The sequence below is a fragment of the Anabrus simplex genome, chromosome 12, assembly GCF_040414725.1.
Source record: "Anabrus simplex isolate iqAnaSimp1 chromosome 12, ASM4041472v1, whole genome shotgun sequence".
In the NCBI taxonomy this organism is placed as follows: Eukaryota; Metazoa; Arthropoda; class Insecta; order Orthoptera; family Tettigoniidae; genus Anabrus; species Anabrus simplex.
The window spans coordinates 7,505,350-7,521,323 of record NC_090276.1 but is presented as its reverse complement, the minus strand read 5'-3'; the positions used below and the strand labels follow the sequence as shown (position 1 = coordinate 7,521,323).

The window sequence follows — 15,974 nt, the reverse complement described above, 5'->3', positions numbered from 1 at the left end:
GGGTGTGTGTGTGTCGTCTTCATAATCATGTGATCCTCATCACGACGGGCAGGTCACCTATGGGCGTCAAATCAAAAGACATGCACCTAGCGAGCCGAACATGCCCTCGGACGCTCCTGGCACTAAGAGCCATACACCATTCCATCACTTATTTAACATTAGAAATATACGCTAAAGAAAATAATATACACTTCATTAACACATAGTTAGCTAACCAACAAGAAATTAAAGCACTGCACTGTCACGCAAAAGAATTTGTAAGTGCATCACAATATTATTCATAATATTTACAACTAGACGCTGCGCTGTTACATGTTTGATGTTACACCGCACTTCACACTGGTTAAGAAACAACTGACGGAGTTCGGTGTGGGCTGATTGAAGACTGTGACTTTGAACAAATATACTACTACGAGATCCACAGCTGATAAAGTTTGAAGTAGGGTAATCCCGGGCGCAGAGTGAGGCAGAAAAATCCCACGTGTCAGCTTCATTGGTTGATCTGAAACCATCTCAAAGGTCAATCACAACATCCAAAGCTTGGGAGTCCCCCGGAGAAATGGAGACCACGTGATACATGTGCAGCAAATGAGGTGTGTTGAAACAAAATAAAAAAAATAATTGTGCAAACAAAATCTGAACATTTTCAATAACAAAGAATGTTCACTTAACATTTTTGCAAAACCGTATATAATGCGTACGGTTTGACATTCGACCCGTACACCGCACATAGAGTAGACAGTAGATAAGGTAGTCTTTGTTTGGATAATACGAGCCCAGTTATCTGTATGTCATTATCATCAAATAAACCGACATACGAAGTTAACACCCGAAATTTAAAAAAGTAACTTACATACCTGTAATATTCCTGCAAAACAAATCCTCCCCTCCACTTCACTTCAAGAAATATATACTCCTATCCTCCTGAAGACCTGCCGACATAGATTGAGGAACTGTAATTAATAATTAATATTTTCAAGTAGACAAACTGAAAGTACAAATATATTTTGTAAGCAAGTTAGTTCGCTAAAATCCTCTTTGGTTCATTAAGCAATATTATGCTGCACCTACGATTGACAAGAACAGCGCCATGGGGATGATAAATTAATCACCTCCAGTGCCTTATCAACTGCCATGATCTACACGATACCTGCTGCTATCTTTAAGAACATTAAGAGCAGGCACTAGAAGTGGGCCAGACCGTGGTCACACAGGAATTGTGCTCATATTCGCCATACTCACAGCATTGCTCCTTGAAGCTCTAGCTATGCAGTACGCCCAACTTTGTAGTTCACAAAGGGGTTGTGATCGGCTGGCGTGGTTCGTGATTCAAATGAAAACGGAAAGTGATTTTTTTTTGCTAGTTGCTTTACGTCGCACCGACACAGATACTGTAGGTCTTCTGGCGACGATGGGATAGGAAAGGCCTAGAAGTTGGAGGGAAGCGGCCGTGGCCTTAATTAAGGTACAGCCCCAGCATTTGCCTGGTGTGAAAATGAGAAACCACGGAAAACCATCTTTAGGGCTGCCGACAGTGGGATTCGAACCCACTATCTCCCAGATGCCAGCTCACAGCCACGTGCCCCTGACCCTGAATCGGCATTTACAACTTCGTAAATACGTACAATATATTGTACATTACAATTGTTTGGGATTGCCAGGGTGTTCATGTGTTCGTGTGATCCTTAAGACGAGACACCCCTGCATTTAAGGTTCGTTTTCCTTTACATTTAGCATAGGAAAATGAACACAACGAACGTTGTTCTAATGGACTCTGCATATCCGTGTGTGACTGGGAGGCGTGACCAGTGTTAAAGAGGATAATAGATAGGAAGAGCATTGTGGGATACAAGGTATTGCTCGCGCAGGGACGGTATCATGCTTATTTAATAATCACATATTTACACTATTGACAAATGCACTCGGTACACTGAAGGCAAAAAGAACCAATAAAAAACAGTAGATATAAGAAGGGATATGGGTCAATGTTCAGGTTTTCTACTCAAAATGCAGCTTTGGAGCTGCTTCTCCATTAGATGTCCAGCCCGACTGATAAGACTTTCATACCCGCGGCACGAATGTCGTTTGTTTTCACGCTCGCGGCCTTCTCGGAAAGGATGTTATCAAGCGGTGCTCAGTGCTGCCAACCTCTGTACTTAGGAACTAATGAGTGAGTGGTGCTTCGATAGCTGGTGGTGGTGATTATTGTTACAAGATTTGTGAGATGTGTTTGCCGTGCGCACATTAGGATGGGATTTGGACGAGGGGGAGCGTTAGAAGCAGCGAAGCAGCCCTAGGCCTCTAGTTTCGCGTGGACGATTGGTCTGGACTGGTCTTGCCGTGCGGACATTAGGACAGGATCTGGACAAGACCTGTGATATAGTTACTTTTCCTTGCGCTTTTATTGTGCTGGGGTTGGTAACGGATTATGATTAACATTATTGACGGGAATGAGATAACGTGCCACTTTACGCTGGCCAATACGAATGCAAGTAGCGACTTCAGCGTGTAATACTCTTCATTAGGTTATAAAAGTAAATGTACTTCTTGGGGCGGGATGGTGGATTCCTGGACATTACAATAAACACATCTCTCCTTTGAGACGCATTGCAAATAAGATTTCATTAATTTCCACTTACTTGTAACATTAAAAATATCTTGTCAGTCGGGCTGGAATTTCACCTCCTCTTCTTCTTCTACTTATTTTCTCCTTCTTCTCTCTATTCCTTCCGGATGTTGGCAACCACATTGGCTGTGCTTTCTCTGTTGTGAACTCTTTGGAGTAATTCTGCGGATGTCTTAAGGTTTTTGTAACCATGAAATTCGTCTCCTGCCAACATCTATTTTTCCCGGTATCTCTTCTTGTAATGCATGGTATATGCTTTTGTTTCTCACCGAGGTATTGAAGCCTTCACGTTTTTGCACTGGCCTGTACTTCCTGATCCTTTCTCAGCCTTCGAAGCATCTCTGTCACTCCATACCCGATCCCGTACAGAAACAGGATAATGGTTGGACATACATTATTATTATTATTATTATTATTATTATTATTATTATTATTATTATTATTATTATTATTATTATTATTATTATTATTATTATTATTATTATTTGTTCGTATCGGCCTACTAAGGACCTCTTCTCTGGGCTTTGATCTTTGCCCAGTGCTCCTTCATTCCTTACCAGTGTTGCTCTTTTCTTTCCTCCGTCCAGATCTTTGCCGTCTTCAACTTGGTCTTTCTTGAAAACCCCGGTGGTCTTTTAGTTTCCTCCTGAGTTGGTTGCGTTCTTGTATATCTTCATAAGTGATCCCCAACTCCTGTAGGCCCCTTTCCACCTCCTTTAACCAAGTTGGCTGGGTCTTCTTATCTTTAAAAGAGGTAAAGATCTGGTTTGATAATCGTGTGGGTTTCATTCTTAGCAAGTGGCCATAAAATGCAATTCTCCTCCTCCACATTAGTGTTGGCTACTGAATGCATGATTCGAAGCAGTGTATCGATTCATTCAAGTGTCCGAGTGAATCGATTCACAGGAACGGCGAGCTCACAGCACACGATTCAGCTTACTCCCAGCGGACAGTGCTGAGTGGCGCACTCACTGGACGTTGACGGGGAGCCGAGCTTCCGCTGCAGCGAGACAGTGAATCATGGCACATCGAAAGAATCGTGAACGAGCGCGGCTCAGTGAAACACATGATACACACGGCTCCTTATCGGCTCACTGGACACGCGGAGAGCCGAGCTTCTGCTGCAGCGAGACAGTGAATCATGGCACATCGAAAGAATCGTGAACGAGCGCGGCTCAGTGAAACACATGATACACACGGCTCCTTATCGGCTCACTGGACACGCGGAGAGCCGAGCTTCCGCTGCAGCGAGACATACAGTGAGCCATGGCACATCGAAAGAATCGTGAACGAGCACGGCTCAGTGAGACACAAGTTACACACGGCTCCTTATCGGCACACTGGACACGCGGAGAGCCGAGCTTCCGCTGCAGCGAGACATACAGTGAGCCACGGTACAGTACACTGAAAGAATCGTATGCTATAATGGATTCTCGAGCTCAGCTCATTTGAAAATAATACCCATTTGCATTCACTGTCCTCTTCTTACAGGGAGGTTTAAATAACAGATGGATTTATTTGCAGTGTTAAAAGGGTAGTCACAACATAATTCTGAAGTAGCTAGTAAGTAGGTAGGCTATTAGGTTATACTATTTATTAGTTTAATGAATCTTAGTATTATAACTTAGTTGACATTTGACAATTAAACTCTACTCTAGCCTGCCATATGACTATGAGTCATGCTCATGACCACTCAAAAGTACCTGTTTTATATTGGGAAGAACGGCTCAGTATTCTCTCAGTTCATATATCACATCGTTGCACAAGACTTCAATCATATGTGGACAGACGCAATAACAGTGTGTTGAATCAGAAAATCAGCGGGCTACTGTACCTCTCGGGTAGTCTATACAAAATATGACGATTTAAAAAATCCTCAGCTGATAGAAAAATACATATTTTCAAAAATGGCTGAGCGAGTTGTCGTGCGGTTAGTATCGCGTAGCTATGCGCTTGCGTTCGGGGGATGGTGGGTTCGAATCCCACCGTCGGCAGCCGTTAAGATGGTTTTCCGTAGTTTCTCCATTTTCACACCAGGAAATGCTGGGACTGCACCTTAATTCAGGCCATGGCTGCTACCTTCCTAATCCTAACCTTTCCCACCCTGCGTCGCGGGAAACCTTCGATGTATTAGAGTAACTAGCATTTTTTCTAAGAAAGGAGTTCATAGTATGAAGACCAGATGGCAGCTGCGAGCACTGAATGCTGTTGCTGCTGTCTTACCAGCACATACTACACAGATGCAGTAGGAGCGGTGACCAGTGAGCCGTGAATCGGATCACTGTATCGATTCAGTAACGTGAACGGAATCAAATGAATCGATTCAGTAAAATGAATCGAATGTCCCATCACTACTCCACATGACATCAGAGATCTTCTGGACATGACTATACAGCTCGTGGTTATGTCGCAGTCTATATTCATCCTTGTCTTTAACTGGGCCAAGAATTTTTCTTAAGATCTTCCTTTCTTTATTTCCCAATGTTTCTATCAGGCCTTTCTTGTTCACAGCAAGGCATTACTCTACATACAAAGCCTCTGGTCTTATGACAGTGCAATAATGTCTGAGTTTTGTGTTCAAGGATGTGGAATTTTTGTTGTAAACGTCTTCGGTCAGTTGACAAACCATTTCCATTTTATTCATGCGCGACGCGAAAGCTTCTTTTTCAGAGATTTTTGGTTCTATCCACTCACCAAGATATTTAAATTTATCTGTCCATTTGATTGCCCCCTTTTAGCTCTCTTGGTGCTGGCTTGATATTAATTATGAATTGAGTTTACTCCAAAGAGATCTGGAAGCCTCCTTTTTCTGGGTCACTCTTGTAGCGATCTCTAAAGAATTAGAAAAAAATGCTTGAACATCTGCAAAAACTAGGCAATCAGTTGAAAGATTCATGTTATTGTAACCCAATCTCACACCATTTCGGACTCCATCGTTAAATTTCTTTGCACTACTCGCGGATTATTATTATTATTATTATTATTATTATTATTATTATTATTATTATTATTATTATTATTATTATTATTATTATTATTATTATTAAGTTAATGTCGCCAGCCTCCCCTCCACGCTCACGAATACATAGCTCCCGTGAATTAGTTATTTTATTCGCTGTGGGTGTATTCTATCTTCACCATCCAGAGGCAGAAATTTCGGTTCCTTGGAGCCAATGCTGTATTTTCTACGTAACCATAAGTTCCATAAATTTCCATACATTGTTTATAAGCTTCGTTGTAGTGTCTTTTCGGACAAGGTTGCTAATTCTTGCCTCCTGTTGAACCTGTCAGTATCAAAGACTCTACCCAACATCTCGTAATCCCTAACCCTGCATGTAAAGTGTCTAAATATTGTATGAGCTGAATGAATATTGCTTGTGTTTGTTGTATCTGTGTCAATATCTCTAACCGCTACTTGCATGCTGTCCAGGCAAGTCCGGGACCAAGAGACGATCTTCGCCGGGCGGACGCAAGCATAAGAAGGGTGAGTATGAGTCCCCTGCTTTAATCAATTCCTTCAATATCGACATCTATTACATACTATAATAAAAACGGTTTAGACTTTGTAAACTTTCCTTGCCACGAGATGTCCACAATATCCCACCCTACGAAGCCTGTTGAACAAAAAATCGAACTTTGAAAATACTGCGCATAAGCCAAGTCTTAGCGGTTTTCGATAAGCGGTATTGTATAGCGATATCCTCAAGTATAGCAGAATTCCAATAACCCGGAAAGCTTTTCATGGATTTAAGGTTTTAGTTACGATGAAACTGCACGGTCCTAGGTAACATTGTCTGGCCATCCATCCATACTTTACATCACAGCCTGCACGGTTGCTAGGTAACATTGTCTGGCCATCCATCCATACCTTACATCACAGCCTGCACGGTTGCTAGGTAACATTGTCTGGCCATCCATACCTTACATCACAGCCTGCACGGTTGCTAGGTAACATTGTCTGGCCATCCATCCATACCTTACATCACAGCCTGTACGGTTGCTAGATAACATTGTCTGGCCATCCATCCATACCTTACATCACAGCCTGTACGGTTGCTAGATAACATTGTCTGGCCATCCATCCATACCTTACATCACAGCCTGCACGGTTGCTAGGTAACATTGTCTGGCCATCCATCCATACCTTACATCACAGCCTGCACGGTTGCTAGGTAACATTGTCTGGCCATCCATACCTTACATCACAGCCTGCACGGTTGCTAGATAACATTGTCTGGTCATCCATCCATACCTTACATCACAGCCTGCACGGTTGCTACGTAACATTGTCTGGTCATCCATCCATACCTTACATCACAGCCTGCACGGTTGCTACGTAACATTGTCTGGCCATCCATCCATACCTTACATCACAGCCTGCACGGTTGCTATGGTTGCACTGCCGTCACACATTTTGTCGCACCACATTACACACATTTTCGGATGACGCCAGCAATATGACATATGTATGTCAACAGGCGTAGCCTGGAAACGATCGACAGTAGAACATATGTTTATAGAGACTTTTTGTGTTGTTTTGGAATGTTCTATCCATCCCCAGCCCCTCCTGCCAATTACTTCCCACATGTTTGGGAATGCCCTGAAAATAGATTTTTATGTGATTAAAATGCACTGAGAAATTATATCGGTAAGAGGTCACAGTATATGTTCATTCTCTTAGGAAATAAATGAGGAAGTTTTTGATAAGGTAGGTGTTCATGTAGTTGTTATTGTCTTGTTACAGCCTGTGGCAGGAACGAGCGGTCATCGTTCATTAACAATCTGATCCACAACTTCAAGGCGGAGTACAACAGGAGACCAGGGTCTGGTGAGTGAGTAGGCCAACTCTGTAATCAAACTCAAGATAATGTGAATTTTTAAGAAAAGTTGATTAAAACTAAAAGGGAATTTTACTCTGGAGAAGGTAAATAAAAAAATAGAGACTCATTTCTTTTTTTTTTTCTACAGTTTTGTCTTAGATATAAAAGTCTGCTATTGTTAGCATTCTGCTGCGATTGGCTACGCTGTTAACAATTCACACCCATTTTAGTCATTTCTTAGGCTGGCTGCACACCAGTACGATAGTGATATCTATCTTACGATATGTGTATTAAGAGACTCGCGCCACGGCCGACTGGATCCCTCGCTGCTTGGAGCTAGCTGGAGGGACACATCAAGTCGGCTGTGCTCGCACTGCTGCTTTCTCGGCGATTATTATCGTACGCTAGTAGTGGGGAACAAGATGGATCCTGGAAAAGAACACGTGTACCTCTTGACTTCGTTCATCAAACTCGTGGAGAAAATTCCGTGTTTGTGGAATTACACACTAAAATTCTACAGTAAAAGTGAAGTGACAGGTCTGGCATGGAACACAACATTGTTGTAACATATATTGTATTGTACTGTGTCGCACATTATACGGAGACACCCAGTACTTTCTTCTCTACCTCCTGTTTTGTAAATACCAACACATCGCGACATGCTACTTTCACTTGACGAGCTCATTATAGAAACTACGAAAAGTGGGTCTTGTTGTAAATATCACATCGCTCTGGTGTGCACCGGGGGCGTCTTATGTCAAGGATCACACGAGCACGTGAACACCCTGATAATCCGAAACAATTGCAATTTACAGGATATTGTATGATGAGAACAAGAGTTTTGTGCGTTGAGAACGTATTTACGAAGTTCTAAGTGCCGAGTTACTTTCCGTTTTCGTATGAATCACGCACCACGCCAGCCGATCACAACGCAGTTGTGAACTACAATTAGCGTATTGCATAGCTTAAAGGGGCAATGTTGTGGGTGTGCAGAATATGAGCACAATCCCTGTGTGAGCACGGCCCGCTTCCAATGCCTTCTCCGAAATGTATTCTCTAATTCCAAAGATGGCAGCATGAATCGCGTAATTCGTGGCACTGGGTAAGGCACGGGACGATGGCTGCTACAACAGAGTCGTTAATTGTCAGTCGCAGATGTAGCATAATAATTTCTTAATGAACTAAAGAGGCTTTTAGCTAACTGCTTGCTAACAAAATGGATTTGTACTTTCAGCTTGTGTAGTTGAAATTATTAAGTAAGTACAATTCCTACAACTATGTTGGCAACACTGCTGTAAACATCATCGCTTCAAACAGTTGACGGAATTTATTGATAACACAGAACACTATTGCAAAGCATCCTCTTCAAAATAGTTCCGTTCTGCAACAACGCACTTTTGTCAACGTATGTAAAGTTCATGGAAGCCATTTAGTGAAACCATTTTTTGTGCTCTTGTTGCGAAGACAGTAACCCCATCAGCTTCCATGAATCTCCGCCCCTTCAGACGGTTTTTCAGGCGTGGAAACAGAAAGTAATCAGGTGGTGAGACATCAGGAGAGTATGGTGGGTGCTCTAAGGCAGCTATGCTGTGTCTGGCAAGGAATTATTTTACGATAACTGCTCGATGTGTAAGTGCATTGTCATACAAAAGGAACCAGTCGTTTTGCTCCCATTTTTCATGACGTTCCCTTCTCACTGCGTCCCTGAGGTGATTAAGGGTATCTACGTACAGTTCTTTCGTTACAGTAAGACCGTTTGGAATAAACTCAATGGACGAAACCCTGAGAGTCAAAGAAAATGTGCCACATAACTTTTGCCTTTGCAATTATCCCCAGGAAAGCTTTGTTTCCGAGGAGATGATTTCGATTTCCACTCATGTGACTGTCGTTTAGGCACCGGGTTGTACAAATAACACCACGTTTCATCACCAGCAATAATTTTGTTCAAGAAATCAATCAATCACTACTGATCTGCATTTAGAGCATTCACCCAGGTGGCAGATTCCCCATCTCTTGTTTTCATAGCCTTTTCTTTAATGATTTCACAGAAACTGGAAATTTATTGAACATCTCCCTTAGTAAGTTATTCCAATCCCTAACTCCCCTTCCTATAAACGAATATTTGCCCCAATTTTTCCTTATTCGTGTACTGATGTCATTCCACGCGATCTCTCCACAGACAGCTCGGAACATACCCCTTACTCGAGCAGCTCGTCTCCTTTCTCCCAAGTCTTCCCAGCCCAAACTTTTTAACGTTTTTTAACGCTACTCTTTTGTCGGAAATCACCCAGAACAAATGGAGCTGCCTTTCTTTGGATATTTTTCCAGTTCTTGAATCAAGACTTGCAAGGTGTTACGTATGGAGTATAGCTCTATATGGCGCTTTTAGTTTCGTGTGGCTAATTATAGCCGAGTGCAGCCCTTGTAAGGCAGACCCTCCGATGGGTGGGCGGCATCTGCCATGTGTAGGTAACTGCGTGTTATTGTGGTGGAGGATAGTGTTATGTGTGGTGTGTGAGTTGCAGGGATGTTGGGAACAGCACAAACACCCATCCCCCGGACCACTGGAATTAACCAATGAAGGTTAAAATCTCCGACCCGGCCGGGAAACGAACCCGGGACACTCTGACCCGAGGCCAGTACGCTGACCATTCAGCCAACGAGTCGGACTATATGGCGCTGACACATGGACATTAAGGAAGGAAGAACAGAGAAGAATGGAGGCATTTGAGATGTGGATTTGCGAAGAATTGAAGGTGTAAAGTGGGGAGATAAAATATGAAATGAAGAAGTTCTGAAGAGAGTAGGAGAAGGGAGGAGCACGCTGACCGTAATCCAAAATAGGAAGAAAAATTGGATAGGGCGTAATCTGACACAAAACTTTACTACGAGTAGCAGTTCAAGAGATGATAAAAGGAAAACGAGGAAGAAGAAGGAGTCGATATCAGTTATTAGACAGTATTAGAAAAAGAAAGGAAGATTATGCAGAAGTGAAGAAAAGGGCACAAGATCGAGAGATATTGAGGTCACAGCCATGATTGGACATGCCGGATGGCAGAACAACCTATGATGATGATGAATCAAGTAATCCTGGTGAGAGCCCCATACACTGGAACCATACTCTATTTGGGGTCTTACCAGAGACTTGTATGCCCTCTCCTTTACATACTTACTACAACCCCTAAACACCCTCATAACCACGTGCAGAGATCTGTACCCTTTATTTGCGATTCTATTTATGTGATTACCCAAACGAAGATCTTTCCTTATATTAACATGTAGGTACTTACAGTGATCGCAATAAGGAACTTTCACCCTATCAACATAATCTTCATCAGACGTAGTGATCAGATCCCCAGCAAGAGTCATTCTTGTTTCTTAGTGTTCAGGCGACAACACTTTTGGAACCAACTTCCGAGAAACGTGATGCATTCTGGGCCCACGAGAGTTGAAGTCTGACATTTGAGCGGCGAAAGCAGCAACTACGAAGTAAGCTGCGTTGTCATAGTTACCTCAGTCTGCGGCACATCACCCTTTCATACAGTCTGAGTGCCTAACGCAATTCAGTAAACTTTGACCAGTCCCTAAGCTCGTGCTAATAAACCCGGCATTTAAGATAGAACACGCCATTGTCGATAAATATGAGATTTCATATTCACTAAACTGACAATAACCTCAACAAATACACATGTTAAATAGAGAATAGAATTGTACAACTACCCACTTATTAACTTACAAAAAAAAAAAAAAAAAAAACTACAACGAAAATAATATTCTGGAAACAAACACTTTAATTATTACATAAACCAGCAACAATGAGCACAGCTAACACAGTGCCATTCCGAATAATATAACAACAGAAGTGACAGAGCAAGGCAAACACGTGACAATAGCATCCTTAAATGTGGCATCGCTGTTGTCGTTGCCACAGCAACAGACCATTTTCGAGCAGCGTTAGTCAACTTCTTCTCGCCGGTGGCGCTAAACGTCAGACTTCAACTCTCGTAGGCCTTAGTATAGATCAGGGCCTCTCAAACGCCCAAAATCTCACGCGTGCCAACAGCGGCGCAGAGTTCCTGTGCACAGTGCATCGGTCCCGCTCGGCTCGGCTCGGACCAACGCTTCGTCTCTGGGCTACTCCGCTAAGCTAGGTTCGGATTTGGAGCGCAACGGAGCAAGTGAGGAAGAGGGAGACACGGGGAGCGAGAGAGATAGGCGTGGGGAAAGAGAGAGAGACAGCACTATTGCTCCAAATCGAGGAGTGGGGGTCTGCACTCGGGTCAACCAAGCGAAGTCGTCTTTTGCACCGTGTACAGTGCATGCACCCTGAGAGGCCCTGATATGGATGTTTGTGTAGAATATCGTGGACGCTTTCTACTGAAATCCCAACCTCTGTCTGTCCTACACTTCTCCGTCCGTCGTTCCCCACAGCATTATGCACATGCTGAACGTTTTCTTCATTTGTTGCCTTCGACGGACGGCCACTGCGTGGGTCATCTTTGACGCTAACGCGCCCATCAGAAAAACGTTTGTGCCACAAGTATTCCTGAGTCTTTTTCATTGCTCCTATGGCATAAGCTTCTTCAAACAATCTTAATGTCTCTTCGGAATATTTGTGTAACAAAACACAAAACTTGACATTTGAGCATTGTTCTGAAGCCATCACTATTAAATGCAACGAACAAACATGCACAGAGAAGAACACACGGCTATAATGAAACAATAACAATCGCCATGATCACGTGGGCAACGACGTCATGATTGTTGAAAACAATAATAGTCTTTGATATGCCTAAATACGTGCTTATTGCGGTAGCATTGTGGGAGGCTTTTGAACATGGTAGTATATTCCTTGAAGTGGAGGAAAGGGTTTGTTTTAGAGCAATATTACCGGCATATATTTTGAAATTTCGGGTGTTAATTCCATATTTGTGTCCGCCTCTGTGGTGTAGTGGTTAGCGTGATTAGCTGCCACCCCCGGAGGCCCGGGTTCGATTCCCGGCTCTGCCACGAAATTTGAAAAGTGGTATGAGGGCTGGAACGGGGTCCACTCAGCCTCGGGAGGTCAACTGAGTAGAGGTGGGTTCGATTCCCGCCTCAGCCATCCTGGAAGTGGTTTTCCGTGGTTTCCCACTTCTCCTCCAGACGAATGCCGGGATGGTACGTAACATACGGCCACGGCCGCTTCCTTCCCTCTTCCTTGTCTATCCCTTCCAATCTTCCCATCCCTCCACAAGGCCCCTGTTCAGCATAGCAGGTGAGGCCGCCTGGGCGAGGTACTGGTCATTCTCCCCAGTTGTATCCCCGACCAAGAGTCTGAAGCTCCAGGACACTGCCCTTGAGGCGGTAGAGGTGGGATCCCTCGCTGTGTCCGAGGGAAAAGCCGACCCTGGAGGGTAAACAGATGATGATGATGATGATGATGATGATGATGGATTCCATATTTGTATTAATGTACGTTTATTGTATGGTATTATCATTGAGAACCCAATATAGAGTAAGTGGGCTGGCGTTAACGTATTGACCGACTGAGGGGCAAATTATACAGTTTTTTTAAAATAATCTGCTTTGTATTGTATGCCAACGGCCGTAGCCGTGTTGAAACACCGGATCCCGTGAGATCTCCGAAGTTAAGCAACATTGGGCGTGGTCAGGAGTTGGATGGGTTGCCACGCGCTGTTGGTGGGGGGGGGGTAAGGGAATGGAGGAGCGGAAAGGAACTGGCCACCCTACCGCACGTAAACTCCGGCTCAGGAACACCTCTGCGGAGGTTCGGACCTGCCTTCGGGCAGAATAACCCTTACCTTACCTGTATTGTGTGTGCACACCCACAGAGTTCATGTATGTGAACCGAGCTTGATATCTCCAGTCTCAAGTGCGGCCAGTATCCAGTATTCGGGAGATAGTGGGTTCGAGCCCTACTGTCTGCAGCCCTGAATATGGTTTTCCGTGGCTTTCCATTTTCGCACCAGGCAAATGCTGGGGCTGTACCTTAAGGCCACGGTCGCTTCCTTCCCACTACCACCCCTTTCCGATCCCATCGTCGCCATAAGTCCTCTCTGTATCGGCGCGACGTAAATAACAATTTGTAAAAAAAAAAAAAAAAAAAAGCATACGACGCCATTGATGTGAAGCAAAGTTATCTTAAGATAATTATCGTATCCCGTACCGTGTACGACTTAAGATACATATAAATCGTATCGTATCGTGGGCCTACTGATGTGCAGCCGGCCTTACAACATCCCCACCTACAGGATTCTCGCAGGCGGCTTTGAACGTCTGGCGGTACGGAAGGTTCGAGCCTGGCACAAGTGAGTAGAAATACCATCTGCTGGGTTGAAGGACTCTAAAGGCTTCCTTATTTTATTGATGGACCAGTTGCCACGTGCAGCTCCACCCTCAGGAAGGATGTTGTTAATTGAATGCTCGCGCCTTGCTCGCCATCCATCACAGCCACACCATGTGCGGTGCAGTTCACAGCTTCAGCAGACCCCCGTTAGGTAGCGTGCATTGAGCATGATCACCGAACGCAATGCGTTTTCTAAAATTGCTGCATGGCAGTAAAGCGGACAAGATCGGAAATGTTTTGCGATGTTGCCCATACGCTCACTATAAAGTATGTATGGGCTGTTGCCTATGTCATTATATAAAGCCGGGAGATGCCGCGCAGCGACGTACTAACACTGGAGTTCCGAGTTTTGCCACCAGGATCGCGCTTTAGCACCCTACATATTCGCGCACTATATGAATGTATTCTAGAGACGAGATAATGTACCGACACATGTTATGCCTATTTACAACTTCCAAATTTCTCGGTAATATCTACAACTCACCGGAAGATCATAAATAATCTTGAGTACTGATGATTATGATGCTTCTTGTTTAAAAGGGCCTAATATCTACGTCATCGGCTCGTAATGGTACGAAATGAGACGAAATGTAATGACAATTTAAAATTCCAAAATTCATCCACTGACCAGAATTATAAACTTGATAATGAAGAATGAGCAGATGCATATGAATTTAAAATAAACAGTGGATTCAACTAACAATATTGAAAGTTAAAAATAATTCCAAAATCAATTCACGGACTAGAATAGAAAAAGACAACGATGAAGAATGATTATGAAATCATAACAATCAGTGGATCCGACCCGCAATGTTCCACTTCCCAGAAACGAATTTAAAACAATAGTAGGCCTATATGTTGACCAACGGGCACATTCCTGAATCGATGATGCTTGTTGTCTAAATAGGTCAAAAATCCAGGTAGACGGTCCCTCATAATGGTACTTACCGCTAGGAAAGTAAGAGCCATGGTATTTCTCATATAGCGGCACTAATCACAAGTAACTTTGAATCACGGTGTTCCTCGCATTGTGGCACTAATCACACGGACCCGTACTATCCCGTGATGTTCCTCACATACTGGTACTAATCACAGGGACCCGTACTATCCCGTGATGTTCCTCACATAGTGGTACTAATCACAGGGACCCGTACTGTCCCGTGGTGTTCCTCACATAGTGGTACTAATCACAGGGACCCGTACTGTCCCGTGGTGTTCCTCACATAGTGGTACTAATCACAGGGACCCGTACTATCCCGTGATGTTCCTCACATAGTGGTACTAATCACAGGGACCCGTACTATCCCGTGATGTTCCTCACATAGTGGTACTAATCACAGGGACCCGTACTATCCCGTGATGTTCCTCACATACTCGTACTAATCACAGGGACCCGTACTATCCCGTGGTGTTCCTCACATAGTGGTACTAATCACAGGGACCCGTACTATCCCGTGATGTTCCTCACATAGTGGTACTAATCACAGGGACCCGTACCATCCCGTGGTGTTCCTCACATAGTGGTACTAATCACAGGGACCCGTACTATCCCATGGTGTTCCTCACATAGTGGTACTAATAACAGGGACCCGTACTATGCCATGGTGTTCCTCACATAGTGGTACTAATCACAGGGACCCGTACCATCCCGTGGTGTTCCTCACATTGTGGTACTAATCACAGGGACCCGTACTATCCCGTGATGTTCCTCACATACTCGTACTAATCACAGGGACCCGTACTATGCCATGGTGTTCCTCACATAGTGGTACTAATCACAGGGACCCGTACCATCCCATGGTGTTCCTCACATAGTGGTACTAATAACAGGGACCCGTACTGTCCCGTGGTGTTCCTCACATAGTGGTACTAATCACAGGGACCCGTACTATCCCGTGGTGTTCCTCACATAGTGGTACTAATCACAGGGACCCGTACCATCCCGTGGTGTTCCTCACATAGTGGTACTAATCACAGGGACCCGTACCATCCCGTGGTGTTCCTCACATAGTGGTACTAATAACAGGGACCCGTACTGTCCCGTGGTGTTCCTCACATAGTGGTACTAATCACAGAAACCCGTACTGTCCCGTGGTGTTCCTCACATAGTGGTACTAATCACAGGGACCCGTACTATCCCGTGGTGTTCCTCACATAGTGGTACTAATCACAGGGACCC

At 44.1% G+C, this 15,974-nt stretch overlaps 1 protein-coding gene across 10 annotated transcripts in view; it reads left to right on the top strand.

Annotated features, from left to right (window-relative positions):
• Positions 1-15,974, top strand: part of magu (SPARC related modular calcium binding-like protein magu) — a 417,174-nt gene that overhangs the window by 268,720 nt on the left and 132,480 nt on the right. For 9 of the 10 annotated variants that reach the window (XM_067156500.2, XM_067156498.2, XM_067156499.2 and 6 more), the window contains exons 4-5: positions 6,057-6,110; positions 7,371-7,454. In XM_067156500.2, coding sequence (XP_067012601.2) covers positions 6,057-6,110; positions 7,371-7,454 — 138 coding nt within the window. The remainder of the gene's footprint in view (positions 1-6,056; positions 6,111-7,370; positions 7,455-15,974) is intronic. The other variant, XM_067156492.2, reaches the window with a different exon arrangement.